This window comes from Cavia porcellus, unplaced genomic scaffold (genome assembly GCF_034190915.1).
Source record: "Cavia porcellus strain 051 isolate PalLab524CR breed Dunkin Hartley unplaced genomic scaffold, mCavPor4.1 scaffold_18, whole genome shotgun sequence".
NCBI lineage: Eukaryota > Metazoa > Chordata > Mammalia > Rodentia > Caviidae > Cavia > Cavia porcellus.
The window spans coordinates 55,794,383-55,822,297 of record NW_026947501.1 but is presented as its reverse complement, the minus strand read 5'-3'; the positions used below and the strand labels follow the sequence as shown (position 1 = coordinate 55,822,297).

The 27,915-nt window shown below is 41.9% G+C and overlaps 1 protein-coding gene and 1 long non-coding RNA gene across 2 annotated transcripts in view; both read left to right on the top strand.

Annotated features, from left to right (window-relative positions):
• The window catches only part of LOC134471455 (liprin-alpha-1-like), a 58,482-nt gene that overhangs the window by 15,789 nt on the left and 14,778 nt on the right, over positions 1–27,915 (top strand). The window contains exons 6-11 of the mRNA XM_063230347.1: positions 6,006–6,157; positions 7,195–7,367; positions 7,758–7,828; positions 15,315–15,433; positions 25,390–25,471; positions 25,572–25,772. Coding sequence (XP_063086417.1) covers positions 6,006–6,157; positions 7,195–7,367; positions 7,758–7,828; positions 15,315–15,433; positions 25,390–25,471; positions 25,572–25,772 — 798 coding nt within the window. The remainder of the gene's footprint in view (positions 1–6,005; positions 6,158–7,194; positions 7,368–7,757; positions 7,829–15,314; positions 15,434–25,389; positions 25,472–25,571; positions 25,773–27,915) is intronic.
• LOC134471376 (uncharacterized) lies at positions 10,725–13,918 on the top strand. The gene is made up of 3 exons (XR_010040818.1): positions 10,725–10,873; positions 11,770–12,393; positions 13,290–13,918. It is a non-coding gene; the product is annotated as an uncharacterized LOC134471376 (long non-coding RNA).

The following is a 27,915-nucleotide window of genomic DNA, read 5'->3' as shown; positions in this document are numbered from 1 at the left end:
TTTTCTTTTGGTACTATGAATTGAACTCATGATGTTCTGCTTGACAGGCAAGTGCTATGCCGTGGAGCTATATCCCTGACCCTTTTTCTTCTTTTCAAACTTATTTTATTTATTAGTGTTTGGTTTTTTGAAAAAAGGATCTTGTGGTGTAATTCAAGCTGGCCTTGAACTCATGGCAGTTCTCCTGCCTCAGCCTCTCACATGCTGGGATTACAGACATGTGGCACCAAGCCTGGCATTGTATTTTCATCTTTTTGACAATCTCATTTATCAGTTGTGTCCTTCTTTCCAGTATTTGTAAAAGAAGTGCAGCAACACATCTGTAATCCCAGCTACTTGTGGACTGAAGTGGGAGGTTTGCCAGTTTAAGGTCAGCCTGGGCAATTTAGGAAGACACTGACTCAAAAAGAGCTGAGTATCCCAAGCATAGTGGGTGAACCCTATCTTTCTAGCTACCCAGGAGACTGAGGCAGACAATCATAAGTTCAAGGGTAGGCTGCCCAATTTAGCAAGACCTTGTTTTGAAATTAAAAGGAAAAAAATATGGGACCATAGCTCAGTGTTAGAGTACCCCTGCCTTCTATTCCCAGTACCACACACAACCACGGAGGAAAACTCTTTCTTCCTGGTTCTCTAATTCAGCATGCTGGCTGACGGTCTGTGTGCTTCCATTGTTGGTTTTGATTTCTTATGCCACCCTTGTGTTTGTTTTATTTTAACCATCTCCAGATTCAATTCTAATCCAGGCCTCAGGTCCCTATCAATTTGTAGTTTGTCCATGAAGCTCCCCTCTCAGCCCCTCCCCATTCTGTGATGGCTCTGCACAGCTAACCAGGCAAGCACGTGTGAGTCTGAGCTGGATTATGACTGATTAGTGGGGCTTGGGGTTTTTGTCATTAAAAATGTATTTTGCTCAGTAGTGATCAATTATATTTAATATATAATTTGTCAATGTGGTTACAAGCAAGATATAATTGGTTGAATGTTTTTCCTTAGATTGTACAGGATCTGCATGATTCATGAGTGAAGTATTCCCTAGGTTAAAAAATAATCTGGGCTCACTGCAGTGGCACATGCCTGTAATGCCAGCTACTGGGGAAGCTAAGAAGGAGGATTTTAAGTCTGAGGCCAGCATGAGAAGTTTAGCAATGTGCTATGTCAAAATAAAAATATAAACGTGGCTGGCAGTGTAGTTTGTTGAGTGGCCCAGCTGGATTCAACCCTGCATACTGCAGGAGCAAGGGGAGGGGCCACTGCTGAGTGTAAAATTTATGGGAACTTTATACAGACAATACGAATCAGATTTTATTGATTATAATCAGAATTCTAAATCTCATCAACTTATAGGGCATATGCTATAGTCTTTAATGGACTACTTTTTAATTAAAATGCCTCCTATCTAGTACTGTGCTAGCTTTTATTGTTACGTATTTTAGGATGCCTAGCTTTCTTTCTTTTTTTTTTTTTTTCCATTCCATTCCACTCCTTTGTATTCCACAGTATCTCGGATGGAATCTAGGCCTGTGCACTGAGATACACACATGACCCTTTTTTTTTCAGTATTATTTTTTATTGTGAGACAGGATCGTGCTAAATCACCAAGATGAGCTCAAACTTGGCAGCCTTCCTGCCTCAGCCTACCAGAGTGCTGTGATTTCATGTGTATGCCACTGCACGAGGGATAAATGATATATTTTAGGAAGTTGTAAATCATATTCTAGGTGAAGATTTTACTGCATTGCACAAAAAATGATTAACTAAAAATAAGTTTGTTCAGTTTTTTGTGTTTTTCTGAGACAGGATGACACCATGCAGTTCAGGCTGGCTTTGAACTCATGTAGTGCAGGTTGGCAGTTCTCCAGGCTTAGCTTCACAAATGCGGGGATTACAAGTCTGCACCACCATGCCTGGCTCTTCAGTTTTATAATAGATGTTGCTGTAACATCCTTGTCATCATGGGAATATTAGAGAGTAGGTGGTTATCAGGGCCCTTTGTTCTATACAGTGTCTTGCTTTAAATCGCATGTGTTCAAATAGAATGTGCTCTTTGAGTAGTAATTTATAGTGTTTTCTAATAAATCTTGGATAACTTAGATTTAAATTTGTGATAAAAGATTATTTGATTTCCAGTTATATTTTCTCTAAATCCTGTCTCTCTTATTTCTGTCTTGTCCTTCATATTGTAATATATTTGCCTGAGTAGATCCTTGAATTTTTAGCTTTAAATCGTGTCATAAATCTGGTGTCTATTTCTTTGCATGCGTCTTGTTAGCCTAGCAACTTAAGGAAACATCATAGAAAGGTAAATTTTCCAGTAAGTGAGCATAGCTTTGTATCTCCCTAATGCATGGAAGAGTATAGTATGTCACACATAAGTGTAATGTTGTCAATATATTGCAATGAATAAGTGATGTTTCATTGGAAATGTTTAAACTGACCTGCCACATCACAAGTTACTGTTCTCTTGGCAATCAGCCATCCATGGAACATGGGGACAGATGTCAGTGTTTGCTTCACTCAGTGCTTTTGCCTCTAACCATTGCATGCATGTGTATAATAGACATAGAATTTAGGATTTGAAAGGATGGAATGATTGAAGCAGAGCCATAGGCTTTAGATTGAGGAAAACTAGTTTTTTTCTGATATGGAAGGCTAGAACTTAGTAAGCACTGCTCTCTGCCAGGTGCCAAATGCTTGGGCATTTTTTTGCTATATTTAGTCCACAAACACATCCCTGTGAGAAACCAGTTGCTGTGCTTGCCCCCAATTACAGATGTGGAAACTGAAATTTAGATCACATGATGTGCAGAGCAGGTAGGAGTTAAGTGTGTTTTGATTTCAAAACCAGGACCATTTCTCCCTTGGGCCTAGATTTGTCAAGATGCTCTGATCTGCTGGGAGTCTCCCTCTCAGAGTAAAACTTGAAAGTAAAAGCAGTACCCTGGGAGCAGTGGGGATTGTGGGGTTTTCTTTCTGTCCATCTAGAAGCTCCCCCTAATGCCTGCTGCCTCTGGCCCTGTGCCATGCCCGCTTCATGCTTCCTGCCTTCCTGGTGGTACACTTGTGGGGCAGTGCTGCTGCAGGTGCCAAGTAGTGATTGTCCTCAGCAGCTGTGTGCGAGCTTCTCTATGTGGCTGAGCAGAAGGGAAATTTACTAAGGACACGGGTACAGATCCTCACTCTGTTGCTGATTAGTTCCTGGCCTGGGAGCTGTTCCTTGGCCCAGTGGAACCATGGCTTGCTCTCTTGTAAGTGAGGTAGTGATCCACACAGTAGTGCTGCTTGGAATGGCCCTGATCTGTGCCTGCCCAAAGTGAGATGCCGCGCTTTCACCAGCAGCCGGCCTCAGAGCTTACCTCTGTTCAGTGGACTTCAGTGTGGTTTGGATATTTTGGTTTTGGCAGTAAGAATTTCTCAGCAAAGGAAGCAGTCTGTTGACTTAGACTCAGACACTGTGGCCTCCTCTTGTTCACTAGTCATCTCTCCTCAGCATGCAGCCTGGTGACTTTGAGAAGACTTGCTCTGGGCTGGCTGTGAAGATTAGCCTAGCAGTGAGTCTAAGGACAGCAAATATGGGCCAGACAAAGAGCGATATGGGATGGTTACTTCTTCATTTCAGTTTTACTGGGCAGACTAAGGTGACTTCTTGGCACTTGTAGAAAGGTCTGAGACAAGGCAGTGGGCCCTAGCCTTGTGCTTTCCTCCCACAAGAGAACAGAGGCAGAATGAAGACCTGGTTCAGTGAGCCTGGAAGGCTCTGGGCAGAGCAGGGGCTAGTGTAGGGGAGTCTTGGTGCAAGAATCTCTTTTTGTGGGTGGAGCATACGTATAGTGCCTTACCTCTTCTTTTTTCTTTTCTATTTTAACAAATGATTATTTTAACGTGAAATTTAAATGATGCCTGGCAAACAATGTCCTAAGTTTGATTTCTTTTTCCCTCCCAAAAAGTTTTTTTGAACTTTTATGATTCATGTTGTTGATTTCAAGCTTGATGGACTTTTTTAGAGATGAGATTGCTGGCGGTTAAACACAGGGCCTCAAACAAGCTAAGTAAGTGAGCTCTGGTTACCCCAGCCCCCGACAGTCTTTTGTTTTGTTACTACAATTAGAAATGAGAGCCAGACAAGGTGATATATGCCTGTAATCCCAGCACTCAGGAGGCTGATAAGGGAGGACTGCTGGAGTTTGAAGCCAGCCTGGGCTATCATGTGAGTTCATGGCCAGCCAGAACTGTATAATGAAACCTTATCTCAAAAAAAAGAGAGAAAGATACAGAATTTATCTGTTAAGATTATATCCTAGCGGGCTGGAAGTTTAGCTCAGCAGCATAAACGCCTGCCTTGTAAGCAGGCAGTCGTGAGTTCGATCCCCAGCACCAATAAAAAGGAAAAAGACAAAAAAAAAATTATATCCTAAATGCTCTCAGCTCACACTAGTCTAGGTGGTCTTCAGTGAGCTGCTACAGGACTATAATGGAATCTGTATCCTTTATACCATTGTACAGATAAATAAATTAACTATTCACCACTTGTTGTTCACCATGAATGTTTCATGAAATCTAGTCCTGCTTCAAAACCCGAAAATAACAACCTTCTAAACAGGGCCTAACCAGACCCTGAAAGAGTTCACATATGCACTATTTCCACAGTCCTGCCTTCCTCAACACATAGGCATACTCATGGGCCATCCCCTAAAAGAAATCCCAGGGTCTGCGTGACCCTCTTTTAATAATATACCCAGGATTATTATTTTTTTTTATTTAAGGAGAAAAAGAAAAAAAAAAAAACAGAAAAAGGATACAAGTGATACAGAATTTCAAAAAAAAAAAATAAACAGTAGGAAGTCACTAGTTAATAGATTACATACTGTCATCTTAGAAATGGTTGTTCAGATTACAAAATTAAAGCATATAAAGTAGACATTCAAACTGTGAGACTACAAACAATTCTGTTCAATGATCCCACAAAAACTTAGCAATATGGTTATCTATCTTATACACTTAAATATACATGCAATTATATCCTTTAGAGCACTTTCTTTTCCTCTCTTTTTTACTATGACAATTATACATTTTGGGTTTTATTACTCCCACAGTTCTTATTACTTTCTATTTGAAGAGAATAAAATCCAATGTGACATAACAAAACAGAGTCAGTCAAATCAAAAGAATGGATATAGTACATAATATAAAAACGGAAGACAAAGTGATGATCATTGGTTACCATAATGCCTCTTGCTATCTTAAAAAGAATTGCCTATATCATCATTTATAATAAAACTGAAAACATTAAAGAACAAAACCAATAAAAGCAAAACATTGGAGACATTGCAGGACTTCAAAAAAAGATAATATGCAAACCCAAAACCCAGGATTATTTTATGAAGCCACATGGAAGTAGGGTTTTAGGCTGCATGCAAATGCTTCTGCTCATAACATTTGGTCCACACAGTGAGAAACAGAAGCCACACACATGCATATTTGGGTCTTCGCTCATGCTGTCCTTGTCTTGTTTCTTGCTAGAGGTAAAAGTATTGACAGTTTCCCTGAGGCTTCGGCCCCCATTAGTGTTCCTTTGAGTGACATCAGTAACTGAAGATATGTGTCACAGGCTCTTCAGTAATGAGAGTAACTTTGTTAACCTGAAGTGATAAAGTGCAGTGAACAGGCTTCGTTTAGGACTTCACTGTCCCTCAGTAACTATCCTCAGAGGTACCTGAGGTTGTACGGAGAACAGAATCTTGAAGGGGGGGTGATGCTGTCCCTGGGCTTCCCGGGGCTTCCATGAAGGAAGGCTATAGGTCAGCCTGCCCTGCTCTCTCTCTGCTATGTGGTCCATTTCCCCCAGACAAACAGGCCTTCAGGTTGGCATTCAATTAAAATGAGACTTCTCAGGACAGGTAGAAAGTTTAGCTAATAGGTTTTGAGTCAGTTTATGTTATTTAAAGCCTATGTGATGTGTTTTCTTATAATGTACTGTTAGCTGATGTTGTTTTTTCACTCCTCAGTTGCTAGCTTGCAGAGAAGAAGAACGAGATGACAAGACAACGATAAAATGTGAAACTTCCCCTCTCTCCTCTCCGAAGTCCCTTCAGCTAGACAGGCTGCACACGGGGGCGTTGCAAATAGTCAGCCACGAGGACATCAGGGACATGCAAAAGTAAGGAGCAGGTCTCGTAGGCCACCAGACCCCTGAGAAACCTGCTTGTCTTAGTTTTTAAGAACATCTATTAATCTTTTCCTGTGAGAAAAACCAAGTTTTTAAAGAATTCTCAGCAAGCTCATTTGGTTGTGATTATTTAAACGTTAGACCTAGAATGTGTTCTCCTGTTCTGAGGCTGTAGTGACATCCAGTGGAAAAGGCCATCTGTTTGGGCAAAGTTTAGAAAGAATAGGAATTATTTGAAATTAGCACTTGAGAGAAAAGCTCCATTTCTTCAGATCCCACACACTCACTTCTTTTAAGAACTTTCTTTCTATTCCTGGTGAAGAATTTGCCACACGGATGTGGCAGGTTCTGGATCGTGCTATTCTGTGGACAATCGGTGCCTCTCAGGTACCCTCCCACACTCTGGGTCTTCTAAGCTCTTGAGAGTCACACATTGTCCCTATCCCTTTAGGAAGCATGTTCCATCAGGAGGCCATGAAGGCTTGGTTACTTATAGACTGTTGTTTTCCACACTTGCTCTTAGAAGCTTTTGTTCCATACCAGGCAGTATGATCAAGCAGGCACATTGGTCTCCACAGTGTCCTGAGAGATAGTACAGCTCTCACTTTGCAGGAGAGCAGGATCCAAGGAACCAGCCTGCAGGAGCTGCTGAGAGGGAAGGTGGAATTCCAGTTCTTCTGGCTTCTGAGACCTTGTTCTCTTTCCTGAGGGCTGAGTGTAAACCTCACTGGCTGAGCAAGGCCCCTGCAGAGGGTGTTCCCTTAGATGTCCAAACCAGGCAGGCTAGAGTACAGGCCTCCTCTGAGCAGGGAGCAACATCAGAGTCTTGGCTTTCCAGACATAGGTCTGTGGAAGCATGACTGGGACCCTGCATTGCTATGCATAGTGTGCTGTGGGTAAGAGACTGGAAAGGATCTTCAGGGAGTTGAAGTAGGAATATTAAAAATGCAGACTGTTTTGGTACATGTGAGTGGACTGTGGAGTTCTAAAGAGGGCAGGTGGTAAAAGTCCATTTTCTTTCCTTCAAGATCAAAAAGTGCCCAGGATGGTCCTGTGAGCAATCCCAATAGCAGTGACAGCAGGCAGGACTCGCCCCACAAAGCCCCAAAGAAGAAGGGCATCAAGTCCTCCATTGGTCGTTTGTTTGGCAAAAAGGAAAAGGGTCGGCCTGGACAAACTGGCAAAGAATCACCAGGACAAGGTGGGTGGGGTTTCGGCAGCTGTCCTAACTGCTGGGAATGGGAGAACGTGAACTTTGTCCTGTGTGCCTGCCGCAGGTGCGCAGTGCCCACGTGGAGTCATGGCTGAGGGTTCTCCAGAAAAGCCCAGTCTGCTTTCTCAGTCTGCCCATGTGTGAACCAAAGCAGAGCAGTGGACATTCATTTGGCGTGAATGAATAACCCTCATAAGTGCTACTTTACACTCTTGAACATTTGTATGTGTTTGCTTGGAAGCTTACCCTTCAGAAATTATTTAGCTCTCTAGCTGCAGAACCTTCAACCTATTTGTGAAACATATAACTTTGCCATGTTAATTTACTGTAAATTTGGGGGCTTTTCTGATTTTTTAATAGCTGTTCTTTCTGAAACAGAAACCTCATCTCAGGATGCGTTCCGACATAGCAAATTGGGAGGAAAGGATGAAAAAAATCGTCAACTTCAAAAACAGTAAGCTTTTTGTTATTTCTCCATCTCATGAAACATTTTTCTGAGTTAACAGTCATTCTTAGCTGATTTTAAGTGTAATTTCTAGCTATGTAAATACATTGTCTTTTGAAAGATGAACCTAAAGCAGTGATAGAGCTTTCAGTGATACAAAGAGCTTGCTGCAGCATGCACACCATAGGTTTGCCTCCATTGACCTAAAGCCTGTTTTAAGCCATCATGTCTGGTGAACAGAGGACATTTGGAAATCTTGACTGAATTCACACATGTATTCTCAGTCTACCTTTTCAGAGTTGTCTCCCAGGATGATAGAATGGGTAATAGTTAGGCTTGGCCATTTGAGCTCTGGCCGCTGAATCCTGGTTAATTCTCTAGTTAGCTGTGTGTCTCTGACAAAGTTACTTATCCTGTGCTTCAGTTTTCTCAACTGTCAAATGGCAGTTACAGTTGTTCATACATCATGTGGCTGTTTTTCAGTTCAATAGAATTATATATGTGCATGTATATGTTTTATAACATGGACACAATTCCTAAATAAGTTACAATTACAGTCAGGCTTCTGAGACCTTGTTTTCTTTCCTGTTGACTGAGTGCATCCCTCAGTGCCTGAGCAAGGCCCCTGCAGAGGGTGTTCCCTTATGTGTCCAAACAAGGCAGGCTAGAGTACAGGCCTGCTCTGAGCAGGGAGCACATCAGAATCTTGGCTTTCCAGACACAGGTCTGTGGAAGCATTACTGGGACCCTGCATCACAATGCATATTGTACTGTGTGTAAGAGACTCGAAACGTTTTTTAGGAAGTTGAAGGTAGGAATATTAAAAATGCAGACTGTTCTTGTACGTGTGAATGGACTGTGGATCTGGGAAGAGGGTGGTAAAAATCCATTTTATTTCTTTGAAGCTCAACAGGCTCCCAGGAAGGTCCTGTGAACAATCCCAGTACCAGTGACAGCAGGCAGGATGCGCTCCACAAAGCCCCAAAGAAGAAGAGCATCAAGTCCTCCACTGGTCGTTTGTTTGGCAAAAAGAAAAAGGGTCCGCCTGGACAAACTGGCAAAGAATCACCAAGACAAGGTGGGCCGGTTTTAGGCAGCTGTGCTAACTGCTGGGATTTGGAGAGCATGAGCTTTTTCCTATGTACCTGCCACAGGTGTCCAGTGCCCACAAGGAATCATGGCTGAGCATTCTCCAGACAGCCCAGTCTGCCCACATGTGAACCAGAGCAGAGCAGTGGACATTCATTTGGCGTGAATGAATAACCCTCTTATATGCTAATTTATACGCTTGAACATTTATATGTGTTTGCTCGGAAGCTTACACTTCAGAAATGATTCAGCTCTCTACCTGCAGAATCTTCTTCCTATTTGTGAAACATATAACTTTGCCATGTTAATTTACTCTAAATTTGGTGAATTTTCTTCTTTTTTGTAGCTGTTGTTTCTGAAACAGAAAACTCATCTCAGGATGCCTTCCAACTTAGCAAATTGGGAGGAAAGGATGAAAAAAATCATCAACTTCAAAAACAGTAAACTTTTTGTTATTTCTCCATCTCATGAAATATTTTTCTGAGTTAACAGTCATTCTTAGCTGATTTTAAGTGTAATTTCTAGCTATGTAAATACATTGTCTTTTGAAAGATGAACCTAAAGCAGTGATAGAGCTTTCAGTGATACAAAGAGCTTGCTGCAGCATGCACGCCATAGGTTTGCCTCCACTGACCTAAAGCCTGTTTTAAGCCATCATGTCTGGAGAACAGAGGACATTAGGAAGTCTTGACTGAATTCACACATGTATTCTCAGTCTACCTTTTCAGAGTGTTCTCCCAGGATAATAGAATGGGTAATAGTTAGGCTTGGCCATTTGAGCTCTGGCCGCTGAATCCTGGTTAATTCTCTAGTTAGCTGTGTGTCTCTGACAAAGTTACTTATCCTGTGCTTCAGTTTTCTCATCTGTCAAATGGCAGTTACAGTTGTTCGTACATCATGTGGCTGTTTTTCAGTTCAATAGAATTATATATGTGCATGTATATGTTTTATAACATGGACACAATTCCTAAATAAGTTACAATTACAGTCAGGCTTCTGAGACCTTGTTTTCTTTCCTGTTGACTGAGTGCATCCCTCAGTGCCTGAGCAAGGCCCCTGCAGAGGGTGTTCCCTTATGTGTCCAAACAAGGCAGGCTAGAGTACAGGCCTGCTCTGAGCAGGGAGCACATCAGAATCTTGGCTTTCCAGACACAGGTCTGTGGAAGCATTACTGGGACCCTGCATCACAATGCATATTGTACTGTGTGTAAGAGACTCGAAACGTTTTTTAGGAAGTTGAAGGTAGGAATATTAAAAATGCAGACTGTTCTTGTACGTGTGAATGGACTGTGGATCTGGGAAGAGGGTGGTAAAAATCCATTTTATTTCTTTGAAGCTCAATAGGCTCCCAGGAAGGTCCTGTGAACAATCCCAGTACCAGTGACAGCAGGCAGGATGCGCTCCACAAAGCCCCAAAGAAGAAGAGCATCAAGTCCTCCACTGGTCGTTTGTTTGGCAAAAAGAAAAAGGTTCTGCCTGGACAAACTGGCAAAGAATCACCAAGACAAGGTGGGCCGGTTTTAGGCAGCTGTCCTAACTGCTGGGATTGGGAGAGCCTGAGATTTTTCCTATGTGCCTGCTGCAAGTGTCCAGTGCCCACGAGGAGTCATGGCTGAGCGTTCTTCTGACAGCCCAGTTTGCCCACATGTGAAACAAAGCAGAGCAGTGGAAATTCATTTGGCTTGAATGAATAACCCTCTTATATGCTAATTTATACTCTTGAACATTTATATGTGTTTGCTCGGGAGCTTACCCTTCAGAAATTATTCAGCTCTCTACCTGCAGAATCTTCTTCCCATTTGTGAAACATATAACTTTGCCATGTTAATTTACTCTAAATTTGGGGGCTTTTCTTCTTTTTTGTAGCTGTTGTTTCTGAAACACCAAACTCATCTCAGGATGCCTTCCAACTTAGCAAACTGGGAGGAAAGGATGAAAAAAATCGTCAACTTCAAAAACAGTAAGCTTTTTGTTATTTCTCCATCTCATGAAACAGTTTTCTGAGTTAACAGTCATTCTTAGCTGATTTTAAGTGTAATTTCTAGCTATGTAAATACATTGTCTTTTGAAAGATGAATCTAAAGCAGTGATAGAGCTTTCAGTGATACAAAGAGCTTGCTGCAGCATGCACGCCATAGGTTTGCCTCCATTGACCTAAAGGCTGTTTTAAGCCATCATGTCTGGAGAACCAAGGACATTTGGAAATTTTGACTTAACTCACACATTCATTCTCAGTCTCCCTTTGCAGACTTGTCTGCCTAGTGGACAGAGTGGTTAAGAGTTAGGCTTAGACATTTGAGCTCTGGCCGCTGAATCCTGGTTAATTCTCTAGTTAGCTGTGTGTCTCTGACAAAGTTACTTAGCTTGTGCTTCAGTTCTCTAAACTGTCAAATGGCAGTTACAGTTGTTCATACATCATGTGGTTTTTTTTCAGTTCAATAGAATTATATATGTGCACGTATATGTTTTAAAACATGGACACAGGTCCTAAATAAGTTACAATTATAGTCAGGCTTCTGAGACCTTGTTCTCTTTCCTGTTGACTGAGTGCATCCCTCAGTGCCTGAGCAAAGCCCCTGCAGAGGGTGTTCCCTTCTGTGTCCAAACCAAGCAGGCTAGAGTATAGGCCTGCTCTGAGCAGGGAGCACATCAGAATCTTGGCTTTCCAGACACTGGTCTGTGGAAGCATTACTGGGACCCTGAATCACAATGAATATTGTATTGTGTGTAAGAGAGTTGAAAAATTCTTTAGGAAGTTGAAGGTAGGAATATTAAAAATGCAGACTGTTCTTGTACGTGTGAATGGACTGTGGAGCTGTGAAGAGGGTGGTAAAAGTCCATTTTCTTTCCTTCAAGCTCAACAGGCTCCCAGGATGGTCCTGTGAGCGTTCCCAGCAGCAGTGACAGCAGGGAGGACCCACTCCACAAAGCTCTAAAGAAGAAGAGCATCAAGTCCTCCACTGGTCGTTTGTTTGGCAAAAAGGAAAAGGGTCCGCCTGGACAAACTGGCAAAGAATCACCAAGACAAGGTGGGCCGGTTTTAGGCAGCTGTCCTAACTGCTGGGATTGGGAGAGCATGCGCTTTTTCCTATGTACCTGCCACAGGTGTCCAGTGCCCACAAGGAATCATGGCTGAGCATTCTCCAGACAGCCCAGTCTGCCCACATGTGAACCAGAGCAGAGCAGTGGACATTCATTTGGCGTGAATGAATAACCCTCTTATATGCTAATTTATACGCTTGAACATTTATATGTGTTTGCTCGGAAGCTTACCCTTCAGAAATTATTCAGCTCTCTACCTGCAGAATCTTCTTCCTATTTGTGAAACATATAACTTTGCCATGTTAATTTACTCTAAATTTGGTGAATTTTCTTCTTTTTTGTAGCTGTTGTTTCTGAAGCCGAAAACTCATCTCAGGATGCCTTCCAACTTAGCAAATTGGGAGGAAAGGATGAAAAAAATCGTCAACTTCAAAAACAGTAAGCTTTTTGTTATTTCTCCATCTCATGAAACATTTTTCTGAGTTAACAGTCATTCTTAGCTGATTTTAAGTGTAATTTCTAGCTATGTAAATACATTGTCTTTTGAAAGATGAACCTAAAGCAGTGATAGAGCTTTCAGTGATACAAAGAGCTTGCTGCAGCATGCATGCCATAGGTTTGCCTCCACTGACCTAAAGCCTGTTTTAAGCCATCATGTCTGGTGAACAGAGGACATTTGGAAATCTTGACTGAATTCACACATGTATTCTCAGTCTACCTTTTCAGAGTTGTCTCCCAGGATGATAGAATGGGTAATAGTTAGGCTTGGCCATTTGAGCTCTGGCCGCTGAATCCTGGTTAATTCTCTAGTTAGCTGTGTGTCTCTGACAAAGTTACTTATCCTGTGCTTCAGTTTTCTCAACTGTCAAATGGCAGTTACAGTTGTTCATACATCATGTGGCTGTTTTTCAGTTCAATAGAATTATATATGTGCATGTATATGTTTTATAACATGGACACAATTCCTAAATAAGTTACAATTACAGTCAGGCTTCTGAGACCTTGTTTTCTTTCCTGTTGACTGAGTGCATCCCTCAGTGCCTGAGCAAGGCCCCTGCAGAGGGTGTTCCCTTATGTGTCCAAACAAGGCAGGCTAGAGTACAGGCCTGCTCTGAGCAGGGAGCACATCAGAATCTTGGCTTTCCAGACACAGGTCTGTGGAAGCATTACTGGGACCCTGCATCACAATGCATATTGTACTGTGTGTAAGAGACTCGAAACGTTTTTTAGGAAGTTGAAGGTAGGAATATTAAAAATGCAGACTGTTCTTGTACGTGTGAATGGACTGTGGATCTGGGAAGAGGGTGGTAAAAATCCATTTTATTTCTTTGAAGCTCAACAGGCTCCCAGGAAGGTCCTGTGAACAATCCCAGTACCAGTGACAGCAGGCAGGACGCGCTCCACAAAGCCCCAAAGAAGAAGAGCATCAAGTCCTCCACTGGTCGTTTGTTTGGCAAAAAGAAAAAGGTTCTGCCTGGACAAACTGGCAAAGAATCACCAAGACAAGGTGGGCCGGTTTTAGGCAGCTGTGCTAACTGCTGGGATTTGGAGAGCATGAGCTTTTTCCTATGTACCTGCCACAGGTGTCCAGTGCCCACAAGGAATCATGGCTGAGCATTCTCCAGACAGCCCAGTCTGCCCACATGTGAACCAGAGCAGAGCAGTGGACATTCATTTGGCGTGAATGAATAACCCTCTTATATGCTAATTTATACGCTTGAACATTTATATGTGTTTGCTCGGAAGCTTACACTTCAGAAATGATTCAGCTCTCTACCTGCAGAATCTTCTTCCTATTTGTGAAACATATAACTTTGCCATGTTAATTTACTCTAAATTTGGTGAATTTTCTTCTTTTTTGTAGCTGTTGTTTCTGAAACAGAAAACTCATCTCAGGATGCCTTCCAACTTAGCAAATTGGGAGGAAAGGATGAAAAAAATCATCAACTTCAAAAACAGTAAACTTTTTGTTATTTCTCCATCTCATGAAATATTTTTCTGAGTTAACAGTCATTCTTAGCTGATTTTAAGTGTAATTTCTAGCTATGTAAATACATTGTCTTTTGAAAGATGAACCTAAAGCAGTGATAGAGCTTTCAGTGATACAAAGAGCTTGCTGCAGCATGCACGCCATAGGTTTGCCTCCACTGACCTAAAGCCTGTTTTAAGCCATCATGTCTGGAGAACAGAGGACATTAGGAAGTCTTGACTGAATTCACACATGTATTCTCAGTCTACCTTTTCAGAGTTGTCTCCCAGGGTGATAGAATGGGTAATAGTTAGGCTTGGCCATTTGAGCTCTGGCCGCTGAATCCTGGTTAATTCTCTAGTTAGCTGTGTGTCTCTGACAAAATTACTTATCCTGTGCTTCAGTTTTCTCAACTGTCAAATGGCAGTTACAGTTGTTCATACATCATGTGGCTGTTTTTCAGTTCAATAGAATTATATATGTGCATGTATATGTTTTATAACATGGACACAATTCCTAAATAAGTTACAATTACAGTCAGGCTTCTGAGACCTTGTTTTCTTTCCTGTTGCCTGAGTGCATCCCTCAGTGCCTGAGCAAGGCCCCTGCAGAGGGTGTTCCCTTATGTGTCCAAACAAGGCAGGCTAGAGTACAGGCCTGCTCTGAGCAGGGAGCACATCAGAATCTTGGCTTTCCAGACACAGGTCTGTGGAAGCATTACTGGGACCCTGCATCACAATGCATATTGTACTGTGTGTAAGAGACTCAAAACGTTTTTTAGGAAGTTGAAGGTAGGAATGTTAAAAATGCAGACTGTTCTTGTATGTGTGAATGGACTGTGGATCTGGGAAGAGGGTGGTAAAAATCCATTTTATTTCTTTGAAGCTCAACAGGCTCCCAGGAAGGTCCTGTGAACAATCCCAGTACCAGTGACAGCAGGCAGGACTCGCCCCACAAAGCCCCAAAGAAGAAGGGCATCAAGTCCTCCACTGGTTGTTTGTTTGGCAAAAAGGAAAAGGGTCCGCCTGGACAAACTGGCAAAGAATCACCAAGACAAGGTGGGCCGGTTTTAGGCAGCTGTGCTAACTGCTGGGATTGGGAGAGCGTGAGATTTTTCCTATGTGCCTGCTGCAGGTGTCCAGTGCCCACGAGGAGTCATGGCTGAGCGTTCTTCTGACAGCCCAGTCTGCCCACGTGTGAAACAAAGCAGAGCAGTGGACATTCATTTGGCGTGAATGAATAACCCTCTTATGTGCTAATTTATACGCTTGAACATGTAAATGTGTTTGCTCGGAAGCTTACCCTTCAGAAATTATTCAGCTCTCTACCTGCAGAATCTTCTTCCTATTTGTGAAACATGAAACTTTGCCCTGTTAATTTACTCTAAATTTGGGGGCTTTTCTTCTCTTTTGTAGCCGTTGTTTCTGAAACGGAAAACTCATCTCAGGATGCCTTCCAACTTAGCAAATTGGGAGGAAAGGATGAAAAAAATCATCAACTTCAAAAAAAGTAAGCTTTTTGTTATTTCTCCATCTCATGAAACAGTTTTCTGAGTTAACCATCATTCTTAGCTGATTTTAAGTGTAATTTCTAGCTATTGTAAATACATTGTCTTTTGAAAGATGAACCTAAAGCAGTGATAGAGCTTTCAGTGGTACAAAGAGCTTGCTGCAACATGCATGCCATAGGTTTGCCTCCATTGACCTAAAGCCTGTTTTAAGCCATCATGTCTGGAGAACAGAGGACATTTGGAAACTTTGACTGAACTCACATGTGTATTCTCAGTCTTCCTTTGCAGAGTTGTCTCTCTAGATGATAGAATGGGTAATAGTTAGGCTTGGCCATTTGAGCTTTGGCCGCTGAATCCTGGTTAATTCTCTAGTTAGCTGTCTGACAACATTATTTAGCTTAGGCTTCAGTTTTCTCAACTGTCAAATGACTGTTACAGTTGTTCATGCATCGTGTGGCTTTTTCTCAGTTTGATAGAATTATATATGTGCATGTATATGTTTTAAAACATGGACACAAGTCCTAAATAAGCTATAATTAAGGTCACTGTGGTGACTTCTATTGTTTACACAAGTGGTCCTCCAGAAGCATTTACCGTGATATAATTTTACATTTTATCTGAGATTGGATCTCTACTTTACAGTGTATTATTGAACTATAATCCTCTACTAAATCTTAAGGGGCTGAGGAGTGGAGTATAAGTGAGAGCGTACTGGCTTGACATACCATCCCTAGGCCCACATAAAGATAGATTCTGAAAATAATATATGTTCCGAATGATTTTGCATAGGGGAGCACAGGCACCAACATATCAGGGAAGTATGTACACTTCTCTGATGTAGGATTGGTTGTGTAAGCTGATCACACCCAAAACTAGAGTTATAAGTGAACTAGATAGGTTGAGACATTTTCCTAGTGAGATGATTAATAAAATATCAATCAAAAAGCTTTCTGCAACAAAATCAGACAGTATGTAATGTCTAAGAGGTACAATTTGAACTTGACAGTAGGGAAAGTTTGAAAGCCTAAGGTAAGATGGGCACACTGGTCTTGAGAAAAGGTGAAAGTTGGTGGGTTCTTGGATAAATTTGTATATGGGAAACATCAGGTGTCCACTTCTCAGTGAAGCCAGTACTGTGTGGAACTCAGAGTGCAAAGGCCCTGACACTAGCGTTGCACTCGAATCCCTAGGAACCCTTTCTGCTGGAAAGTTATGAAATCTCACTCATTTTAGTTGTCTTCTCTGAATTCATGACTGCCTTTTTTTTTTTAAACTTCTATTGGTATGTGTTTGCAGTACATAATAATCATGTTGGTTCTTGGGAGTTGATACATGTCCATGACACATTTCTATTCTTTATTTTCCACCATCCTTGTATTTTGCCAGAATCCCATTCATGCATTTCTCTTATAAACCCTTGTCATGTATACAGATTAAAAATAAGACTATTAAAAAGAAATATATATATATAAGATATATATATCAATATCAATATATATTATATATATATATATATATATATATATATATCAAACATACCAGACTATAAGCCAAAACACATATAAAAGATGGAACACAATTGTACTAAGTCGAAGTATTCCTTTAGATATATTTTCCATGCTGAGTTACAATAACTTTTTTCTTCTATTGTCTGTCTTTTATTTCATAGCTAACTTATATATGAAGTTTTTCATATTATAATGAGTCTTTTGTTTTTTATTTTATTCATTTATTTTTTGAGACAAGAATCATACTTTGTAATTCAGGCTGGACTGAACTCACAGCAGTCCTCCTGATTTAGTTGCCCAAGTGGTGGGATTACAGGCATGTGCTACTGCACTTGGCCATAGTAACTGTTTTAAGCAGCTCAACAGTGATGACATGCCATTGCAGGTGAAATTCTGTTATGGAAACATTCTATACAAATACTCAATCTTTGGTGCTCTGTAAATAGAATTTTATAGTACCATTTAACCACAAAATCTGAACTGTGTAAAAGTCTTTTATAATAATTTAAGCAATGAGCAGTTGGCTTTGTGGAGCTTAATATTAAAGCTAGTCATTTTCCCTCTCGAAACCATGCTAAAGAAATAGTGTTGCCTAGATTTTGCCAGTGTCTTTTATTTCACGTGCTCATTTCAATGTAATAAAAACAACAGCAGCACAGCTTGATCATTCACCCCATTGCCTTCTGAAGTTTATGTTTCATGGAAGAGAAGAAATAATTTTCCTAATATGTTTGGCTATTTTGCTGGGGATGTGGCTCGGTAGTGTAGTACTCTTAGCATGCATTAAGGCCTTAGGTTCAATCCCCAGTACCACAATAAAAGCAAAAAACAGAAAACCAAAATGTTTCCCTGTTGTAAAAATTGACTTTCTAACTCTCAAGAAGTGTGTGTGCACCCTCAGGACAGGCTTTGAATTATTTGCCCAAACACATGATTAAATTGCACACCAGGCATGCATGTTTACAGGTGTGTGTGTGTGTGTGTGTGTGTGTGTGTGTGTGTGGTGGTAGGGAGGGAGATTTCTCGGTAGCAAGGAGATTCAAGTTTATGCTGCTTACTCCAAACATCTGTTGTGGCTGTTTCAAGGTGTCTAAGAATGGGTCTTTGCTCTGTACTTTATAGTTCTATGTGGGATGCATATGTGATTTCTCAACCATAGTAGAAAGTTCATAGGGAAAATTCTAAAGTAGTCATCTGACTATGGTGGGCAGTTTTGTGATATCTGTCAGATAACCTGAATTGTAATTGATTTGAAGAAAAAAAGTATTTTGTGAATACAGGGTACAGTTTAATACTTTGAGCATTATTGTTTTGTTTTTTTGTTTTTTTTTTTTGTTTTGTTTTTGTTTTTCTGAGACAGGTCTCACTATGCAGTTCAGGCTGGCTTTGAGCTCACTTTGTAGCTCAGGCTGACCTCAAACTCACAATGATCCTCCTGCCTCAGCCTCTCAAGTGCTGGAATTACAGGCATGCACAACCACATCCAGCTACTTTGAGCATTCTTGATGTAATAAAAAACTGTTCTGTGAATACAGAGTACAGTTCAACACTTTGGTACTTTCTCAGAAATACAGTACTTCTTGTGATGAGCCCTAACTTGGCTGTAGGCCATGCTCCTTGCCGCTGAACCACTAGCCTATCACATTGACTGAAGGAGGGTTCCCAGGACTCAGTGCACATATTGACCAGCTGAACTCATGCTCTCTGAGAATTACTGGAAGAATTTGATGCTTTGCTGACACTTGAGGTGCTCAGTAGTCAATGCAACTATCAGCATGACTCAGACTGGAGTCCGTTCATCAGCTCATAGAATGCTGTGTGAAGTTTCAAAACATGGATCTCCAACTCACCTTTGTCTTTGTAGTGCTCTCCTTCCGGTTGCGTGGCATTGTGGTGCATTTGCTGTGGGAAGTTGGTTACACATGGAGCCATACTCAGTGGTACTCTGAATCATATAGTGTGGAGTGCTGGTGTTACCAGCTTTGGGTTCTCTGCTAAACTTCCCAAGAGTATATTTCTGTTTGGTGAGAAAAATTGCTTCCATTCCTCACTTGTCAAAACAACACACTGGTCCCCAGTACTCTTCCTCACAGTGTGACTAGCATGTGAAATGTGAGCCTGAGCTGCAGCCATGAGAAAGGGTCTCCTTAGCCCTTGTGCAAGACCCCTGAAGTTGAAAAGTGTCCCATCTCTTGGAAATACAGTCATGTATTTACTATGGAGAGTTAAAGTTCTTGCTATATGTCACTTAGATAATGTTTATTCTGCAGAAACTCGCACAAGCTTCTTGAAATGAAGGGCAGCTTTACCATTGTGCTTTTGCCTACATTATAAAATATATCATAATTCATAGACTACATGACATTTTTTGTACCAGGGATCAAACTCACAACCTCACACTTGCCAGGCAGGCCCTTAAGCTGCTGAGCTAAATCCCTGGCCTTCCCGTAACTTTTATTTTACGCATTTGTTCCCCAGAGAATTTAGTGTATTTTGGTCCAAGAGAATACAGCATAGCTGTAGAACACTTTCCTAGTATGCTAAAGCCCTGAGCTCCATCATTAGTATGACAGAATCTAAAATAGCTGCCTCCTCCAACAGTATGTATGTATGTATGTATGTATGTGTGCATGTATATACATGTTGGTGCTGCAGATCAAACATAGCACCTTGTGAAGGCTGGGCAAGTGCTTTACTAATGAGCTACACTCAGCCCCCAGTCTCTAATTTAAAGGCAGGAAGGTTCCCATATCAGTTTGCATTAGAGCAGATACTCTGTGTTTGTGTGTGTGTGTGTGTGTGTGTGTGTGTGTGTGTGTGTGTGTGTTTGGTTTCTTTTCCTTTTTTGGTACTGGGGATCAAACTCATGCCCTTGCACTTGCCAGGCAGGTGCTATGCTGCTGAGCTAAATTCCTGGCCTCCTTTTCTTTTTTTAAAAAAGGGTCTCACTGTGTTGTTCAGGTTGGACTTGAAATCATTATGTAACCCAGGCTGACTTTCAGCTCATAGCAATTCTCCTGCCTCAGCTTCCAAAGTGCTGGGATTACAGGTGTGTACCATCATCCTGGCATTAGAGCAGATATTATAAAAATCAACCCTGGTGTCTAGTGTTTGGTTCTATGGGAGAAGCTATAAGCTGAAGAAAAGAAGCTCTGACAATGTCAGGAACAGAGCAATCTAGTGCCCAGCCACCTTCTGCAAAGGGCCCCAGCTTGGCCTGCCTGTCACATCTATTGGGATATGATATCTCACAGCCCAGGAGCAAGCAAATATCAGAAGAAACCAAAGGGGTTTTCTTCTGGAGTTGATGGATATGACACATCAACATCTAGGATTACTGACATATTATTCAGATGCCCTTGGTGGCTATTCAGTGTGGACAGATGATGGACATTCTGCAGAGTATGCCCCCCCCCCCCCACTGGTTACTATGTTTTTATTTGCTCTTTTTAAATTTTTCCTTTTTTTCCCCTGGGGGCTCCGTATGTAGTCCAGACTAGCCTTGAATTCATGGTAATCCTCTTGCCTTCATCTCCCACATGCTGGATTATAGATGATGCCACCATACCCAGCTTGATTACCTTGCTTGAAGCTTTGGGGCTCAGAGCTGGAAGAGTTATTATTTGGGAAGTTGAGCAAGAAAAGAATGAATGTTGCTAAAGCTTAAATGTTTGCAGCTTTAGTAGAGGGGGAGGAAATAGGTGGTTCTCCTATTCCAAACTAATCATATGGGTAGACGGATAACCTTACCTAAGTGGATAGTCAGGTAGGTGAGTAAACACTGTGAAGCCATTTAGTTCTTGGAGGTCACAGATTTGGACAAATGGGTGTCTGTACTAAGTATGTGCAGTAGCAAGCAAAAGAGATCCAGTTTCAATACCCAGTGTAAAAGGAAGGTAGTTGTGCATATCACCAAACATTGCAAAGAGCCAGAGTAGAGGTGCGCAGAAGTGTCTGCAGGCTCCAGATTCTGCATCTTAACACAGGATCCTTCTGTACACTTTTGGGAACAACTCTCAAGAAAACTGGACTCTAATGTGCCCACCTATCGTGTTAACCAAGGTTAGGTGCCCAATCTCGTAGTCCACAAACTACCTGGTAGGGGAGGTGTAGCTACCTGTAGGTGGAACTTGGGCCAACTCCCCAGCCAGGGTCTTCTGTGTTATTTCCTAACGTCACATGACTTTTGAATGCATCATCCTACTTCTGCTACCTTCACACCACTCCCACTGCTGCATCTGGATGCAGGTGTAAGGAGGAGGAAGGATGTAAAGGCAACAGCAGTTTATACCAAGCTTCAGGTAGTGGGCCTTGTTCTTGTTTGCAGTACATGTCTGGTATGTACTTTCACAAATTACAGCTGTGCAGTGGTATGTACCTTTAATCATCCGAGCTACCTGGGAGGTCCAGGCAGGAGGGTCATTTATGATGACAATGCCATTGTTCTAGGCAACTTAAGAAACTGTCTCAAGATAAAAAGTATAGTACAAATGGCTGGCGGTTTAGTTCAATGAGTGCTTGGTTCCATCCCCAGTACCATCAAAAATAATGAAAACACCAACAAAATCATTTTTAGACTACTGAGGACATAGTTCTTACTTAGTCTATTTGAATAGGCACATAATCTAGAAGTGCTTCTGACCTACAGCAGTAGTCTTCCTCTTCCCTGGCCTGGCCAGAGCATCCAGGACAGACCCTCACTTAATATTACAGAATTTCAGATCTTTACCCAGAAATGGATTTACACTGCTTCTTGGGGTCAGTCTGTCTGTCTGTCTGTCTGTCTGTCTCTCTGTATGTTTGTCACACACTCTCTCTTTCTCTCTCTCTCTCTCTCTGTGTGTGTGTGTGTGTGTGTGTGTGTGTGTGTGTGTGTGTGTGTTTCTTGTTTCCTTAAATGAGTCATAGCAGCTCTGTAGCCAGGTTTGGTAGCTGTCTTAGTTACTTTTTACTCATTGCTGAGACAAAATACCTAAAGGCCAAGTTGGGAAAGGAAAGGTTTATTTCTTACAGTTTTTGGAGGTTTCACACACTCAGTTGGCTCCAGGGCATGGCTGGGCCACAGTTCATGGTGGCTGCAAACAGCAAGCAGGAACAGGCAAAGAGCAAGACACACCTTCTCCCTGCCATTACATTACATCCTGGCTCCACCCCTCTGTGGGTATAGCACTGACACCATCAATCCAAGCACTAACAATGAACCATCACAAATGCACAATACAAATACATGAAGCCTGGGGGCCCACAGACATAAACCATGACATTCCTCCCCTGGCCCCCAGGACTCTTGTACATCCTTTATACAAAAGACATTTAGTCCACCACCAAGAGTTTCCAAAGTCTTAAGTTTCAGCATTGCTGAACAGTCCAAGTCCCATGTCTCCTCCATGATCTATGGCAAACTCTTAACTGTAACCCCTGTACAAATGAAACAAGTTTAAACATTTCTCAAATGCAAAGGCACAAAATAAACATTACTATTCCAAAAGTTACAAACAGGGGAATATAAAGCATTGGAAACAAAGCAAATCCAACATCCAGCAGGATGAACATTAAGTCCTAGAGTTCCTTGCTCTGCATCTGAAGCAATATGGTTACAAGCTCCAAAAGGCTTGTGTGATTCCACCCCCAAGGCACTTCCAGGGATTTCACCTCCTGCAGCTTTTCTCTTAAATCCTCTCTGCTTGCTTTTTGGAGCTTTCCTTGGATCGTCCATGTTTCTGGCTTTTCCAAACTTTTGGGGTCTCCACTGCACCTTTGGCTTCACCTTTATGTCTTCACAAATTGCCCTCTCAGGGGCACACAGCTTGGCCTCCCAGGCCCTTTGCAATAGAGGTAGAAGCCATCTTACCCTCAGAATTTGTGCATTTTCCTAGCACCTAAGATCAGCACCATGTGGATGTTGCCAAGGTTTGCTGCTAGCTAGAGCAGTACTCAGGCTTTTCTCTCTCTTGGCTGTAGGGGTCAGTTGCCTGGATCACAGGGCTCTGTTTAACTGATTGTGAGGAAAAGCTTCTCTATGTTGCCACCATTCTGGAACCTCATGTGGCCTGTCACCATTCTGGAAACTCATGTGGTCTCTGTCGCCATTCTGGAACCTGGTGCTCTGCAGCTTTCTCCTCTGAAAAAATTCTTTTACCTTTGCAGTGAGGCTGCACAGGGTGGGGACCTGCTTCCTGGGATGCCCCCGGCCCATCTTTCTTATTTCTCTGTTTTCCCTCAGCCATCAGAATCTCCACTGTCTTTACAATCCACAGCCTTCCTGAAATATTCTTTCTGGCCAAACTCACAGTATTGCAAATTATCCCGCTGGGCTCTTTCCTCTTGATTTGCAACATAAAGCTGGCTAAAAGCCCTCTACAGTAGCCATGCCACAGACTCAACATTTGATTGCTTTTTAATTTCTTTTTCAAGATTAATCAGTCCATTGCCCTTTGTTTCAGTCTCAGGCAAAGTCTCTGGACATGAGCAAAATGTAGACAACTTTCTGCCAACCCATAACTCACATCATGGGGAGTCCAACAATCACTGCAGTCCTTCTTCCCAGCAGAAATCTCCCAGGCCTGGTCTTTACCATCAGGCTTCCTATCAGCCTTCTGGTCTCCTGAGCTGTGACCACTATCTCCTCTACAGAACTGCCTAAGCTGCTCTAGCTCTATGCATCCAGGCAACACATCCAAACCTTTCCAAACTCTGCCCACAAGCCATTTCCAAAGCCATTTCTTGAAAAACATGGTAAGGTATAGTCACAGCAAACAACCCCATTCTTCGGTACCAAATTCTGTCTTAGTTACTTTTTACTCATTGCTGAGACAAAATACCTGAAGCCCAAGTTTGGAAAGGAAAAGGTTATTTCTTACAGTTTTGGGAGGTTTCAGTCCACACTCAGTTGGCTCCAAGGCAGGTGGGCATGGCTGGGTCACAGTTCATGGTGGCTGCAAACAGCAAGTAGGAACAGGCAAAGAGCAAGATACACTTTCTTCCTACCATTACATCATATCCTGGCTCCACTCTTATGTGGGTGTAACACTGACACCATGAATCCAAGCACTAGACAATGAACCATCACAAATGCACAATGAAAATGCATGAGGCCTGGGGGCCACAGACATAAACCATGACAGTAGCCTACTACTTCTTGTACTTAGGAGCACTCTTCTGCTGATCTGTTTCTCTGTGAATAGCTTTGCTTGTTTCAACTAGAAAATTGTTGTTGTTGTTGTTGTTCTTCTTCTTCTTTTTGTTTTTTTCTTGTTTCATCTGAGATAACACATTTGCTGCCTTCTCTGGTACAGTTACTCCCTGGTGATTGTTCCTGTAAGCTTAGCGGTAACTTAAGGAACTCTTAGTTGAAATTGTATATGAAACATTTTACTTAGGAACATAAGTTTCCAAAAGAAAGAAAAGGGGAAGAGAGACTGATTGACTGAGACTGACTAGGGTTTTTGTGTATCTGAAACATACTTGTCCTTTGTGTTCTAATGTCAGACTTACCATGCTTACAATGTTACTGTTTCACATAACTGTGTTACACAAATCACTTTTAGAGATGTTAGTATAGTAAAAGTGTGACTTGAGTCTTTAGAAATAAAGCATATATGAAACCTCAAATCACATTACGGAGTGCATGCAAGACTCACCTACCCACTTCCCTGCAGTACTGCCTTGGTATTGCATGAGTTTCTGTGCTGGTGATACATTCGGCATTGAAGGAGGTGTTGAATGGCTGGCTAAAGAAGAGATCAATGGGTTAAAACCACAGAATGACCCAGTGACTTAGCAAGTACCCGTTTACTTAAAGAGCAGTGTACAATAGAAACTGTCCTCTGTTACTTGTTTGCTGTATTAGACGATAATCTTTTTGTGGTTAAAAGTCTGCATTACAGCTGGGAGTATGAAACACATCTATAATCCAAGCACTGGGGGAGACTGGTTACACAGAGTTTGAGGCCAACCTGGACTACATACATAGCAAGACTTTGTCTCAACATTCCCCAAACCACAACCACCCCCCAAAAACACTGTTTTTTAAAGTCTCTCACAAAATTAGGCACTGATGTCTCAACTGAGGTGTGGTTTCCTCTTCCTAGATACTGTTTCTTCATTGTTGAAGTAGGGTTTCATGTTTTCCCCTAATTGTCTTACTACCTTGGATATGAAAATTCTGCTTGAGTTTTATAAGTTGGTAGTAATTCTTCAATTCTCTGAAGTGATGGTGATTTGACTGGGAATCAAGAGAACTCTGTAGCATTTTTTATTTACTCAGGCATTCTCCATAGTATGTGTGTGACTGTCATTACAAGGATGATGTTAATAACATTAAAACTGTAGAAGATAAAAGGAACTGAGAATATGTGTTATACTTTTGAAAATGCTCAGAGACTGTTCCATTAACTTGTTGGATGTGTAACAGTGCTTCTTTAATTTGAATGTCTTCTTTTCCACAGGCCTGAGTTGCTGGAGGAAGCCCAGAGGCAAGGCTTACCATTTTCACAGTGGGACGGGCCAACCGTGGTTGAATGGCTGGAGGTACATCCCTTTACTACAGAGACCTATGCTACATGACACAAGCTTGTCGTGCATCTCCTGTCTCTACCTGATGTTCTGGTCTTTTCATTCTTCTTTCTAGCTCTGGGTTGGGATGCCTGCTTGCTATGTGGCTGCCTGCAGAGCAAATGTGAAAAGTGGGGCCATCATGTCAGCTCTGTCAGACAGACAGATCCAGCAAGAGATTGGCATCAGCCACCCTCTGCACAGACTGAAGCTGCGGCTGGCCATCCAGGAAACCCTGTGGCTCACCAGCCCTTCGGCTCCACCCACATTGAAAAAGGTATGTTCACAGAGGCTCTGTGTGCCCTCTGTGGAGGAGGAAGGCAGAGCCCACAAAAGCAGTAGCCTGCTAATGTTTCCGTGCTGCTTCCTAATCATACAGGGTGGTTTCAACTTAAAATTTCAGGAAAGCATAGTACAACCCCTAACTTGGAGGGGTTGAGTGATCCAAAGAAAATGTGTGAACTGCTTGTGTAAAAGTGTGGTTAAAGCCAGGCATGGTGGCACATGCCTGTAGTTCCAGCACTCAGAAGGCTGAGGTGGGAGGATCACTGTGAGTTCTAGGCCAGTGGGTTACAGTGTGAGCAGCTTGAACTGAGTAATGAGATCCCGTTTCAGAAAAGACCAAAAAATAAATAATTAAATAAATGAATAAAACTTGGTTAGAAAGGCCTTCTTTAAGAAAGAAGGCTTTTTGAAAGGTAGAAAATTGAGTGTCACAAATGTACGTATGAATTTATCAAAACTGAGTAAGTGTAAGGACCTCTTGAGGAAGGAAAAGTTAACATTTTAAGTAGCATTTCATCCTTGAACTTTGATTTCTATTTCATAGTTCAAGCAATAATTAGTACTTGTACGGTATATAAAGGTACTTGCTAAGCAAATTATATGCGGAAAATATTGTTTTTCTTCAAGTATACAGGTAGCAAAATATACAGATAAGCCCAGGAATGTATAAACCCTTGCATACAATCCCCGGGCATAAATAAGCACCTGGCTACGGCCCCTTGGCTATAAACTAGGTTGGGCTGCCCTTACTTTGTTGTGTGTGGCTTCTTTCCTTCAGTCTTGTGCGTGTGAGTGCATCTGCATCACTGCACATATAGGCGGGACTTACAGAGTAACTGTAATTTGTGGCAGTCCAGAGGTGCCACTGACATACAGTTGACACGCTAACAAGGGGTGGTCACCTCCCAGAAATCCACTGGTTCCTGGACAGTTCTAAGCTTCTCTTCTTTGTGGATGTCTTTTTTTCCCTACAAGAACTAAAGGAGGAAAAATGCTGAGTTTCCTAGATGCACTGTGGTTGTGTGTCACGGCACCAGCAGGTGCTCTGGGTCTTGGGAGCTGCATGTGTCTGTCCAACCATGCCTGTGCTCACAAAGATGCTGTCCACTTGGGGAGTAGTGAAGAGCCCTCAAAGAGCTTCCTGGTGACTCTTCTGATGAAACATTGGTGGTTATTAGAAGGGAAGAGCAGGCCAGCTCTTAAGTTGCAAAGTTCAGGGGTTTTTTCATTTAGATGTTCAACAAACTCTTAGAGCTGTGTAGACATCCTTCTGAGCAGCAGAGCAAGGTCTGCCTACAGTAACTTTATACACAAAAAAGTGTGAAGATTTTGTTGTTAGAGAATTATGAAAATGAACAATAAGCCTTTTTTTTTTTTTTTTTTTTTAACGTATGGCCAAAGAACACTTTCCCTTGGTGGAATGTTTTGTAACCAGTATCAGTCTGTTCTGCAGCTATTTCCACATTAATGTGGGCTTTGTAGAAATGAAGATGCTGCATGGCTTTTTCAAAGCTTTTAAGAACCCTCTTTCAAAAGGGAGCTTCTGTGATTCAGTTGAACTATTGGCAAGGACTAGACCTCACATCAGAAAGACTCTCCATATCACCAGTTACAAACACAGAAATTGCTGTTCTTGGGGAGCTTACAGTGGGCTAGCAGAGTGGCCATCAGTCTCAGGTTTGACTCAGATGGTGACAAGTGCTTTGTTTTTGGTGTTTGCATTGTTTGGCTCTCCTGTGCTCACTATCTTGTGCCCTGGCCTCCTGGGCTTCCTCTGGCTTTGGATCATCTGCTGAAAGCAGCCACAGGAAGCCAAGGCCAGAGCATCCTGTTGTTAGCCTGTGTTGGGGTGAGACTGCTTTCTGTGTGTTTTGTTTTATTCTTTTGTTTTGCTGTACTGAGGCTTAAACCTAGTGCTTTGGGAGAGGCAGGCAAAAGCCCTATCATGAGCTATACCTCCAACATGGTGAGACTATTGAAAATACTGTCTATTGAATCATCAGTTACTGGGGAAAGTAACTTTTCAGAAATATAAAGTATGTTCTCATCCATACTTTTAAGCATGTGATCTGGAAATTGTGTGCTGTTCTCCTTATATTCCGACCACACTGTTATTGTTTAAAAGAGGATGAGCC